Genomic DNA, 13,388 nt, shown 5'->3' on the forward strand with positions numbered 1-13,388 from the left:
GGACATGATTTAGAAAGAGACAAGCCCTGTCTGTATAAGGTCTCACAGCTGACAATGCAGATCAGAGCAAAAACCATGAGTAGGAAAGAACTGCCTGTAGAGCTCAGAGACAGGATTGTGTGGAGGCTAGAGATCTGGAGAAGGGGACAGAAAAACATTCTGAATACTTACCGTATGTCAGTGCAGGATTGTAGTAAGTAGATTGTAAAGATTTCGGACATTCTGTTCTCACTTTCTCATTATGGAGGACTGAGTGCAGAATGAGGGGCACAAGGAGCAACGTAACAAAATGTGAGCAAAGTGAAAGGGTCTGAAGACTTTCTGAATGCACTGTACATTAAAGAGGCTCTGTCACCCAGATCAAGCCTACCCTACCAGGCATATAGGCTGATAGGGCTGATGACACAGACAGAAAACATCCCTTATTTCTCATGTAGTAGGTCCGGTGTGGCAGAAAAAGCAACGTTTAAAATTATGCAGATGAGGCGTTTGAAGCACTCAGGAGGCCGGCTTATGCCTTCCGAGCACTGCTTCGGCGATGCCACCGTTCCTTGCTAATGCCGGCCTTCTGCACCTAATCACGCGTGTCCTTTGATTGACGGCGCTAGACCCGCCAGGTCTAGTGCTGATATCCCACGCCTGCGCACTCGCTTCCATGATGGCATGTGTGCACTGGACATACACACAAGCCGGGAAGGAAGGAAAAGATTCATTGCGCAAGCGTCGGCATGGAAGCGAGTGCGCAGGCGTGGCATATCAGCGCTAGATTAGTGGGTCTGTCGCTGTCAGTCAAAGGACATGGGGACATGATTAGGTGCAGAAGGCCGGCATTAGCAAGGAATGGGGACGTCGCAGAAGCAGTGCTCGGAAGGCATAAGCCGGTCTCCGAGTGCTCAAACTCCTCATTTGCATATTTTTAAAAGTAGCTTTTTCTGCCACACCGGACCTACTACATGAGAAAATAAAGGTATGTTTTTTTTTTTTGTCTGTGTCATAAGCCTTACCGGCCTATATGCCTGGTAGGGTAGGCTTGATCCGGGTGACAGAGCCTCTTTAAGCATAGTCGTCCAGAGTCGTTCTGAGTTAATATCTAATATCCCTGGAGGTTTAGTGGTCAGTACATAATATAATAATGACAGTATGTGTTTATTATTGGATTGTTTGGGATGATGGAGGAGTTTTGGCCCGTGGTTTAGGGCACATATCCATTGTCATATGATAAGTGTCTGCCTGCAGCTACCACTAGGTGGTGCTCACAATATAAGGAGTTGTACAGCTCCCATTGGTCTCAGTAACAGATACATATGCAGTGAGCTCCCCCTAGTGGTGACATTGTTCAATGATTTCTCCTGAACTGCTCAGAGGGTGAAATACTAGGTAAACCCCCCACACTATGGATGCCTTTGGCCAGGGGCAATATAAAGCATTATTCATACAGCTACTAAGGCTGCATAAAAAAAAAAAAAAAAAATCTTCCATCCCATCATAATGGGAAGAGGCTTGACATTCCATGAGTGCCGATATATTTGCTCAGAGCGACCACTCCTGTTCTCAGCAGCTAATCAATGTCCGGCTCTGTGCTATACTCATGCAGATTAAAGTGCCTGTTCCTTTTCCTCCGCAGCAGATCCCCTGACCAGTCGCAGACCATTGGAGCGGGTGCACCCAGATGCCGCACTTGCTGTGATCCGATCTATGGGCAGGTTTATGGCGGCAGTATTTCACCAACCAGCTGCTGTATGTGTTTCCTCCACACAACGTCTGTGTCCTGCCTCCTCTTCATGCCTCTACAGGTAATGCTCCGGATTACACAAGCTGTATATGGGAGTCTCCATATATATTTGCCTCCGCTATGCATTTATTACATTGTCACCAATGTGGCCGCTGCAGAGGAAACGTATCCCTGGAAAATGAGCGTGGTGTGAGAGGCTGGATCCTGCCACAAAGCTCTGACGGTGGTGGCTTTTCCAGCAGATGCATTGCACAACCAATCCATTTTGGGGTTGGTAAACCTAGCTTTCCTGCTTGAGGACATATCCTGGGACTTTCGTGGCTTGTGATAGAACCTCCTTAATGCTTTGACATTGTGTTTCCCATAGATAAGCTTCCTCGAGTTGTCCCTCTGCAGCACAGTACAGTAGCCTGCATGGTCAGAGACCAGAATCTGTCCAGCGTCTGGACGGTGGAGTATACTCTGGACCTGCTCCTTGTTGGCGGCCTGATGTCAGAAGCAGCGTGGCTGGCGGACAAGCTGGGAGACTGGAAAATGTCCGTCTCGATGGTGGTGGCTTATAACCTGCACAGAAGCAGCGTCGCCGAGGAGTAGGTGCCACTATGAAGATGACAGGAGGCTGATTCTGTCTCGTCTGCTAAGGCGTAATTTTGTTAATTTGCTTGATTTTAGACAAAAAGTAGAATTTCCCGCGATGCCTCTGTGTCTGACTCCTGCACACATATTCCAGGACAAGCTGCAGTCCTTCCTAGGACATCCACCCGGTTTAGAAGCCAAAAATAAGGGCCATGCCGAAACAAAGCAATTCACGGGTAATTATGTCCAGTTGTTTACAACTCTTCCTAATTGCAGAGCTCCGTCTCCATGGTAACAGACTACAATAAACCCCTGTGCAGTCGGATCCTGCAGTCATTCTCCCTGCCATCTGTAGGGTACATATTGTTGACAGTATGGCTGCAGGATTAGACTGCGTAGGGTTTGTTTGTAGTCTGTTACCATGGAGACGCGTTGGCCTGCTTGAGACCTGTAGATGCAACATGATAGAAAGTCTTTCATTCATTTTAGATGCATTGAAACAAAAAATGATTGCAAAGATGGACCTTCTCTTTAAGGAGAGGAGGATGGGTTCATCACTGTGCAGACTTGGTTTGCTCATAGCTTTACTTTTTCATTTTAACCTAGAAGGGGTTAATAAAGGCTACAAGTTATCCTCTTTTATATTGTATTTCACACGTCAGATCCCATTGAGGAAGAGGATGCAGACATACTGTTCAGTTCTGTGCAAGAGATGTTGAAGGCAGCGGTAATGGCCGATGCAGAGATTCTCACTGAAACCCTCCACCAACTGATGGAGTCTGCGAAGGAACTCAGCGGAAAGCTCTCCGGGTTAGTGCCCGAGCGCTTGTATCTCCCAGCACCACCGCTCTACTGTCCGCAGCCTTCTTCAGTCAGCGAAGTAAGTGCCCTACAATTCTGTATTGACAGGGAGGTTTCTCATGTAGGAGTGTGGGCATGCTCAGTGGGGATTGTAGTGGTCATACGGGTTGTCACTCAGCCTTCCTGGAAGTAAATAGGACTGAAAAGATAATTTACCAACTTAAAGAAGGCGAGGATTGAACGATTTCCGATTTCTGCCCACTTTCTGTTTATTGGATACTCTTCAAGGTTATTTGGAGCCATCCATTCCTCACCCCTTTGTATGATTCTTAGGAGGATCCCAACGATTTGCTCCTGGAGTTGGAGAAGCGCAGCCGTCAGAAACTGTCCGGCGTCCTGCAGCGTATACTCCTGCTGTTACGTGCGGCCCATTGCTCTCTTCCCACTGCCCAGTGGTACATCAAGCAGATCAAGCGAGCAAGAAAAATCATGCAAAAGGTTTCTCTTCTGTCTTCTTTTTAATACATTTGAGGCATGATTTATGTATAAACCTCCGCACTTTTCTAATGCTAATGAGTCGACTGTTTTCCAGATTAGAGCTAAAGCTTCTCTGCCTCCTCTTGAATCACTTCCCGAAAACTTGCTTAATTACGCCAACAGTAGGACAGTGTTACTTAAGCCGGGACCAAGCGGTGAACCTATGAATAACCTGGTATCCTGCAGTGTAATAGGTATGGCTGATCTAATAGGAGAACATCATGTGTAGTATTAGAAGAGATATTTCTATCGCAGACAGTGATGGTATATTGCTAGGATATGCCATCAGTCAGTTAGGTTCGGTTGCCACATCTGGGACCAGCTCCTATTTCCAGAACAGGACCCCCGCAGTGAACGGAAAGCAGCTGCACATGTGCAGCCTCTCTCTGTTCACACCTATTGGAGTTACAAAGATAGTGAAGCGTTGGCTCAACTACTTCTGGCAGTCCCAGAGCGGTGAGTGGAGAGGTGGCTGTGTACTTGTGCTGCGCTCTCCATTTACTGTTATAGGACTTCTGAAAATAACCAAACTTCCATAGCGATGAATGGAGAGCACACCACAAGTGCATTAGTTTAGGGGCCCTGTTCTGTTAATAGGAGCGGGACAGAGAGGTGGGACCTGCATCTAGCTGACACTGATGGCATATCCTAGTTATATGCCTTCATTGTCCCAGATGGGCCAACCGAACAGACATTTGTGTCTTCACAGTGTGTTTCAGGGAGCTGTGTGCCCTATGCTGGATGCTTCACGTGCGGGAGCGATTGTCCATCAGCTGCAGACAATACCAGAAGGCCAGAGACAACGGCAAACTGTTTAAGGTAGTGGACTGATTCAGGACGGACATTTAAATTGTGGAACTCTATTAGTGCACCTCATAGACCGAATCACAGTATCATGAAATATTATGTGTATAAATTAATTGCTACTTTGTGTTTCACTTCTCCACCATCTTGAAGTCTTATGCTTTCCTGTCCGTGAATGAGAAGACTCTTGTTTCCATTCAGAGGCAGTAATCCTATCCACAGCGGGTCCTGCTCTCAGCTGAGAAGTGGATACAGTTGTATCCAGTCTAGACAATGCTCTGTGAGCTAAACAGCCCGGACTCCAGACTGATACATTGTAACAAACTAGCACAGTTGTATCCAGTCTAGACAATGCTCTGTGAGCTAAACAGCCCGGACTCCAGACTGATACATTGTAACAAACTAGCACAGTTGTATCCAGTCTAGACAATGCTCTGTGAGCTAAACAGCCCGGGCTCCAGACTGATACATTGTAACAAACTAGCACAGTTGTATCCAGTGTAGACAATGCTCTGCGAGCTAAACAGCCTGGACTCCACACTGATACATTGTAACAAACTAGCACAGTTGTATCCAGTCTAGACAATGCTCTGCGAGCTAAACAGACCGGACTCCAGACTGATACATTGTAACAAACTAGCACAGTTGTATCCAGTGTAGACAATGCTCTGCGAGCTAAACAGCCTGGACTCCACACTGATACATTGTAACAAACTAGCACAGTTGTATCCAGTCTAGACAATGCTCTGCGAGCTAAACAGACCGGACTCCAGACTGATACATTGTAACAAACTAGCACAGTTGTATCCAGTCTAGACAATGGTCTGTGAGCTAAACAGCCCGGACTCCAGGCTGATACATTGTAACAAACTAGCACAGTTGTATCCAGTGTAGACAATGCTCTGTGAGCTAAACAGCCTGGACTCCACACTGATACATTGTAACAAACTAGCACAGTTGTATCCAATGTAGACAATGCTCTGTGAGCTAAACAGACCGGACTCCAGACTGATACATTGTAACAAACTAGCACAGTTGTATCCAGTCTAGACAATGCTCTGCGAGCTAAACAGACCGGACTCCAGACTGATACATTGTAACAAACTAGCACAGTTGTATCCAGTGTAGACAATGCTCTGCGAGCTAAACAGCCTGGACTCCACACTGATACATTGTAACAAACTAGCACAGTTGTATCCAGTCTAGACAATGCTCTGTGAGCTAAACAGCCCGGGCTCCAGACTGATACATTGTAACAAACTAGCACAGTTGTATCCAGTGTAGACAATGCTCTGTGAGCTAAACAGCCTGGACTCCACACTGATACATTGTAACAAACTAGCACAGTTGTATCCAGTCTAGACAATGCTCTGTGAGCTAAACAGCCCGGACTCCAGACTGATACATTGTAACAAACTAGTACAGTTGTATCCAGTCTAGACAATGCTCTGTGAGCTAAACAGCCCGGACTCCAGACTGATACATTGTAACAAACTAGCACAGTTGTATCCAGTCTAGACAATGCTCGGTGAGCTGAACAGCCCGGACTCCAGACTGATACATTGTAACAAACTAGCACAGTTGTATCCAGTCTAGACAATGCTCGGTGAGCTGAACAGCCCGGACTCCAGACTGATACATTATAGTAAACTAGCGGAGAGATTTGTGCAGCTGCTGCTGATGGGTTTAGCTCCCCGAGCTGTATCCACCTCTCTGCTGAGAGAAGGATTGGTCATCAATGTCAGATCAGCGGGAGTCCGTTACCTCCTTGGTATTCCATCTCAGCCCCATTCACTTAAACAGGACTGTGCTGTATCCAGGCCATGTGACCGATGTACGGTGACGTCACAGGCCTAGGAAGAGGCTGCAGCTAATGGGAAAACTGAGACCCCCTTTAAGTGCATTTTGAACATGATCAGCTATAGTTTGAGCTCTAATCATTTGGTCGCTTCACGTGTTTTCGCTAAGTGGTTTTGGCGCACGCTCATTTGTTTGCTGGTAGAGATGGGTTTTGACACTGATTGTCATAGATTGAGACTGTTCATTAGATGATTGACAGAAGGGATTTATGATTATTAGGACATGCTGGGAGTTGTAGTTTCACCACATCTGAGAGGCTGAGGTGGCAGGTTATAACAGGGGTGATACAGCATGGTGTCGGGTGGACGTTTCTGACCGCAGCTCTGTCTCCCGTAGAGCGCAGATGAGGTGGATTCCTGCTGTGATCGAACATTGTTTCCAGGCGTTGGAGTGGGCCTGTCGCATGCTGCCATTCACGAGGGCTATAAATTGTGAAGAGCTGATACAAGATCTCATCCTCAGCCTGATCAGCGAGCTGCCTACAGTGAAGAAGGTAAAAACCGCACTTCATGTTATGGCCGTTCACCTGCTGTATGGTTTATGAATAACTGAAGGGCTATGACAATGAGGCTGCACCACTGAAGCACGACATATACCCTTCTGACATCACGGAGGCCATGTGTAGATTCAGGTCACCATTTACATCAATTTCCAAATGTATGCACATGTAGTTGTCACTGCTCATCAGTTGGTCGTTGGGATCCACACAGGGCCTCCACTGCGGACGCGGCAGACTACGGACCTGAAAAGGGCTATCCAAAAATGACTACTTATCATCTATCCTGTGTGTTTGACCGGTACCATCTGCTGGGACCCCACCGATCCCGGTGATCCCATGTTCCCCGTTTCCATGTGCACTGCTGCTCCATTCTATATGGGACTGCAGGAGATGGCCGATCCCTTTACTTGGCTTCTCTAGTCCCATAGATTATATATGAAGGTGTAGCGTGCATGCTCGACCACTGCTGCATTTAATTGGGGCACATGGATCCTCATGATCATTGGGGGATCCCAGCTGTTGAACCCCCAGCATTGATCTTCCGTAGATAGGTCATAAGTAGTTATTCTGGGACTAGTATGTCTTCGGAGTGTGGGAGGAAACCGGAGAACCTGGAGGAAACCCACGCAAACACCGGGAGAACATACAAACTCCATAAGATATTGCAAGACAAGCATAGTCTACGATGTGCAGGGAGTCGCTGGATCCTGAATGTAGTTTTCTATCCTCTTGTCTTTCTCCAGGTTGCAGAGATTATGGTCAGAGCTTTTCCCAATCCAGAAGACGTCCGGGTTTCCTTAAGGGAAAAGTACCAGTCAGTTCAGCAGCGATTGAGACACTCCAAAATAAGAGGTAAATCCTAGCAAATTCTAGAAAAGAGTATTTAAGTATATATGAACGAGATTTGGCTGCAGTACGGATCCACAGGGTGCAAAATATATGGTAAAATCAGAGCCTCAACCAGATCCCCAGAGACCACTATGGGTCCTGACTGGACCTCGGTGTATCTCAGCCTTGTAATGGCGGCCGTATCGGTTCTCAAAGACTGATATGACTGAAATTGGTAAAATATTCCCATAAATCCTCACCGGACTGCATTAGCTGCAGTTATATGAAGGTTTTGTAACGCAGCTGCGTTCAGTTCTCTGAGGGTCTGCTCTTGTTCTAGGACTCCACGGTGAGGAGATGATGTCCGTTATCATCCACAACATGCAGAGGTCGCAGTTGAAGACTCTACGACGCATCCATAGAAATATCGGCCCGGTGGAGATGCATATGTGGGAGCCCCCTCTGGATGAAACCCTATGGGATGAGGCTCACTGCTATGATAAGTTCTCGCTGGGCACCACTAGTCTCAGCAGGAGCACGCTCACTGACCTGGGCAGGCCGCAGATTTACAGCGACACGGACACTCTATCTGATGCATTGGTGTGGAATGGAGCAGAGGACAGGTAAGGCTTCCGTGCCACCTGCATGCATTTACTGCTGTAGGACAGTGGATCTCATGTGTATGGGGGTCTCCTGACTCTCTCGCAGAGGTCATAGGGTAAAGGGGATCAAGCATATTGAATTTCAGTACCCCTTGGTTTAGCCTAGAGATGAGCTGCTGACAGAAGTATCTGGCAGCAGTTTGTCTGTCTTTCCTAACTGAAATACACATGCATGCTCAGTCAAGAGTAGCTGTATATGGGGAAGATTGCTACAGGTGTATGGCTGGCTTTACAGTTCTAAAGGCGGTCATAAACTGAAAGGGGTTTCCCAGAATTTTACTATCAGTGACCTATCCCATCAATATCAGATCGGTGTCAGACCCCCGCCGATCAGCTGTATGAAGAGAGTATGTGTCGAGCAGGAAGAGCTACAGGAGATGGCACACATGCACGGCGCGTGTTTTCTCTTCATACAGCTGATCGGCAAGTGTGCCGGGTGTCAGACCCCCGCCGATCTGATATTGATGACCTGATAGGTCATCAATATTAAAAGCCTGAAAAACCCCTTGAAGATTTGGCTCCAGACACTGCAGAGGAGATCCCCCCCCCCCCCCGTAAAAAAACCTTGCAGGACAGATTACTCGCTTCAGTTCACCAAAGCCGGCCATAGTCAGCTGAGAGCTTGTGTGGCCGACAGCCAAAGCCGCCAGACACATTCACACCCAGCTCAGCCTAGCATGCACGTGTCCTGAAAGGGGATAGGAGATAAAGCTGCTGCCGGAAACCTCGGCAAGAACAAAGGGATCAGGCATGTTGAAATCCAAGTGCCCGATCCTTATCTGCCCCACACACATTATATGGTCGGCCGCTGACGGCATTCTGCATGTAACTTTGTTTCTGTGAACTATAAAGTTTGCATATTTTCGATTTAACAGAATTTTATTATTTTTTTATGTTTTTTTTTGCAGAATGGAGTCCAGCATTCCTCCGGCTGGGGCTGTGAACCCTAGAAAGCCGAGCAAAGCTGCCAGTAAGAAACCAAGTGCAAAAAGACAAGTGTGCAGCGAGTCGGGACCTTCTCCGCCTAAAGTCGGCACCTGGGAGTTTGAGTGTAATGATGAGGAGTACACCAGATTTCTAGATCTGTTCCTCAGCTACCTCTTGGAGCGAGATCTTCTTCATAGCAGTGAACCGGGGATCCCTTTCCTGACCGCGTTCTCTCCGCAGCTACGTGAACATGAGCTGAACTCCCTCGTCTTTGACGTTCACACCACCCTGAAGCGCAAGCTGGTGAGAGCCGGGATGAGGAGCGTGTTTAGGGCTGGATCCTGCTTTACTTTACAGTCGGAAAGTTTAGGGGACTCTGTGGATATGGAGGCTGCATCGCCTCAAACGCAAGGTGCAGCTGAGCCTTCCCATGCCCCCTGTCCTACGGTGGTGCTGGGGAAGCCGCTCATCTCCAGCAAGAGATCCTTCTCCAGCCTCACCTCGGGACGGTCGGTCGGCAGTGGTCTGTTTGGTCTACAAGACCAAGGAACAAAGAAGCGTAAGGACTATGACATCAACCTGTCATCTTCATCCCTGCCGTCTGCTCCCAAACATGAGCAGCATACGTACAGGCTAATCCAGGGCAAACCCTGCACCCCTAATGAAGAACTGGGGGAGCAACAGCAGGCCAAGTACAGTCGTGAAGCCAAACTGGTCGAGTGGATGATCCGATGGTCCGACCGCAGACTGTTCTGGAGCGCGGGTAAAGCAGAGCTGTGCCATGTCCCTGCAACCACTGCAATCCGTGTCAAGACCTCCTCCGCTGCATTGCTCACATCAATATGGCTGCTGGAGAAGCCTTACCTGGGAAACTGCTATATTCAACCTGTAAGATTTAATTCCTTGCCCATAGGGGGCAGTGTCATAATATTTAGTGCTGGTCTAGTAGACACATTCAGCTTTGCACATGGATGGGATTTTTTGAAAATTTTGCAGCTCTCCTTATGCAGGACCCTGTGCTACTTTGGCTTAAAAGGAATATCCAACCCCTATAATGACCCCCCAAATGCCCGGGCACCTCATACAGGTTATACTTACCCTGCTCCCCGGCACCCGTGATGCTAGGGAGGCTTGTTCTCATTGCGGCCTGCTATTGGCTGCCCCACTCTCCCCCCGCCCCCCCTGTCGCCGGATGTTTTGATCCGCACGACGGGCAGACAGAACGGCGGCAGTGCATCAGGAGCGATGTGGGTTCCGGGGAGCAGGGTAAGTATACCCGTTAGATAACACCTGTAAGCGAGCACCGTATAATATTATATTTTGCCTCACGACTTATTGCAAGGGGGCTCCTGTAACCGGGCCCCCAGCTATCTGCTTGTGGACCACCCCCACTTATTTGACCATCACTTTATGATCAGTGGGGGTCAACGTCTGGGACCCCACCAGTCCCGAGAGTGAAGGTGCAAGATCTGTGCTTGAGTTCCTGTTATAGCGGGAGGCGGGGGCACTGTGCAGGGTTAAACGGGCAGTGAATAGACACAGTGATAAATCAGAGCCGTGGCCCTTTCGTTCTCAGGATCGGTGACGGTCCCTCGTTTCGGACCCCCACTGATCAAAAAGTAAAGGCATATCCTAGTGATATAATACGGGAACAGCCCTTTCGCATGCAGTTTTGCAGTAGCACATTCATCTGAATGGTAAGCAGCTGCAGACATCTCCGTCACCGCTTATCCCAAGGGTCATAAACCAGGATCAGAAGATTCACCCTGATGTCACTGTCCACCATTGTCCTTGCAGGTTTCCCCAGGCGATCACCTCGTTGCTCCAGTTATACAAAGTGAAGTTGATTCCGAACTACAGGACAGAACCAGTGTGGTCCCCGGATATCTGGAGCCGGGCAGGTCTTCTCCATACACAGTCCATGAGCGAAATGATGTGTCGGAGGAGGAAAACTCTTCCCAGTAAGAGTCCATTGTGGTCGTTACAGTAAGCTTGGGCTTTATCACGGATGAGCCGCCATAACTCTGACCTCTCCTCGCAGGGCGGCGTCATCAGAAAAAAGACTGAGAAGCCCCAAACGAAGTCCTGAGAGGCATCCCGTTCCTCAGGAAAAGTCGCAGGACGGCGCGTCTGAAAGCTACAGTCTGGACCAAATATCCATACTGTCAGAAACAGAAGGTCAGTGCTCTGTAGATTGTGTGCGTCTTAAAGGAGGGATTTCACACAGAGACTAAGGGCTCATTCACATGAGGCGGTTGTGCATTATTTCCCTGTACGTTAGTAATCTTTTTGCTGCCAGTGACGGTGGCTTTTTTCCCCCCTAACATTATGGAATTGCGCTGCTGTCTGTCCTTGGTGAGGATAGGCCCCAGTCCTGGTAGTGCAGATTGTGTGAAGCCCCTTTACTGCTGACTGCTGTGGTCATCTAGACAGAGGATGCGACCACCTGATACCGCACCTTGTGAATGAGACCTAATGATGGCCACACTCAGAAGATAAGTTGGCTGGACCTGCTGACTTCATAAGGATGAGCCGATGAATTTATTTGTATGGTCCCTGTAGGCAGAAAGAGGGATCAGGCATTTTAGATTTCTGTTTGCCTGATCCTTTGTTGCTTTGGGATATAAGCCAGAGTAGTCTGACTGCCACTTATTTCCCCAACATGCACGCTCGGCCAGAGCATGCTAAGCCCAGCAGCAGCTGCTGTACATGTCTCCCTGCTGGTTTGTTACAATGTATCAGTCTGGAGTCCGGGCTGTTTAGCTCACAGAGCATTGTCTAGACTGGATACAACTGTGCTAGTTTGTTACAATGTTTCAGTCTGAAGTCCGGGCTGTTTAGCTCACAGAGCATTGTCTAGACTGGATACAACTGTGCTAGTTTGTTACAATGTATCAGTCTGGAGTCCAGACTGTTTAGCTCACAGAGCATTGTCTAGACTTGATACAACTGTGCTAGTTTGTTACAATGTATCAGTCTGGAGTCCGGGCTGTTTAGCTCAAAGAGCATTGTCTATACTGGATACAACTGTGCTAGTTTGTTACAATGTATCAGTCTGGAGTCCGGGCTGTTTAGCTCAAAGAGCATTGTCTATACTGGATACAACTGTGCTAGTTTGTTACAATGTATCAGTCTGGAGTCCGGGCTGTTTAGCTCACAGAGCATTGTCTAGACTGGATACAACTGTGCTAGTTTGTTACAATGTATCAGCCTGGAGCCCAGGCTGTTTAGCTCACAGAGCATTGTCTAGACTGGATACATCTCTGCTAGTTTGTTACAATGTATCAGTCTGGAGTCCGGGCTGTTTAGCTCACAGAGCATTGTCTAGACTGGATACAACTGCTAGTTTGTTACAATGTATCAGTCTGGAGTCCGGGCTGTTTAGCTCACAGAGCATTGTCTACACTGGATACAATTGTATCCACTTTTCAGCTGAGAGAAGGACGAGCTATGGACAGGATTACTGCATCTGAATGGAAACTAGAGCATGCTCATTCACACAGCAGGCAGAGATCTTGAAATCAGTAAGCAATTGAAAGACAAAGGCGCAGATTTATCATAGATCGGCGGCGTTACAAAATTTGTAATGGAGGTTAAAAGATGAGAAATGGGGCAGGGCCGCTAGTCCCTTTTTGGGAAAGTGTCGAAGGCAGCGGCGAAACACCACTTGTGGAAACAGTGGTGTTGAAAAAGTCACAAACCCACACAAGACTTTTTGACTTCAGAAAACTGGGGACATTTTTTATTTAATCTGCCCAAAAATATTTTTTCAGTTTAATTAATTCTTTACATTTTTTCAGTTTAACTTTAGTTACATAAAACTGGAAAAAAAAACTTTTAAGAGACAACTTAGGATTTGGTCTTGGGGCGTGACCCTGCCCGTTCCATACCACCGCCTAATGATGGCGGGAAGTGGGGACTAGACACCTAGAAATATGTGAGGATTACATATTGGTATTGGGCCCTGACAATACCCCTAGTATACTCCTTTTCTTTAAAGTTTGGAAAAAACTGAAGGATCTTGCTAAACTTTCTGGGTGAACTGCTCTGACACCCTTTTAACAATCATAAATTACCAGAACTAAAAGGGTTAGCTGGATTTCATGTTTGGGAGAAGAAAGGCATTTACTGGTTGTCTCAATTATACCCAAGTGGCCTGAAA

General features: G+C 47.6%; 1 protein-coding gene across 1 annotated transcript in view; it reads left to right on the forward strand.

The window, feature by feature from the left end:
- CPLANE1 (ciliogenesis and planar polarity effector 1) overlaps positions 1-13,388 on the forward strand; it is a 68,632-nt gene that overhangs the window by 25,944 nt on the left and 29,300 nt on the right. The window contains 15 exon segments of the mRNA XM_044293185.1: positions 1,647-1,716; positions 1,718-1,793; positions 2,100-2,322; positions 2,405-2,544; positions 2,971-3,188; positions 3,443-3,607; positions 3,702-3,840; positions 4,356-4,465; positions 6,647-6,670; positions 6,672-6,803; positions 7,553-7,661; positions 7,978-8,260; positions 9,208-10,114; positions 11,024-11,187; positions 11,268-11,404. Of these exon segments, the coding sequence (XP_044149120.1) occupies positions 1,647-1,716; positions 1,718-1,793; positions 2,100-2,322; positions 2,405-2,544; positions 2,971-3,188; positions 3,443-3,607; positions 3,702-3,840; positions 4,356-4,465; positions 6,647-6,670; positions 6,672-6,803; positions 7,553-7,661; positions 7,978-8,260; positions 9,208-10,114; positions 11,024-11,187; positions 11,268-11,404 (2,897 nt within the window).

The sequence above is a fragment of the Bufo gargarizans genome, chromosome 5, assembly GCF_014858855.1.
Source record: "Bufo gargarizans isolate SCDJY-AF-19 chromosome 5, ASM1485885v1, whole genome shotgun sequence".
In the NCBI taxonomy this organism is placed as follows: Eukaryota; Metazoa; Chordata; class Amphibia; order Anura; family Bufonidae; genus Bufo; species Bufo gargarizans.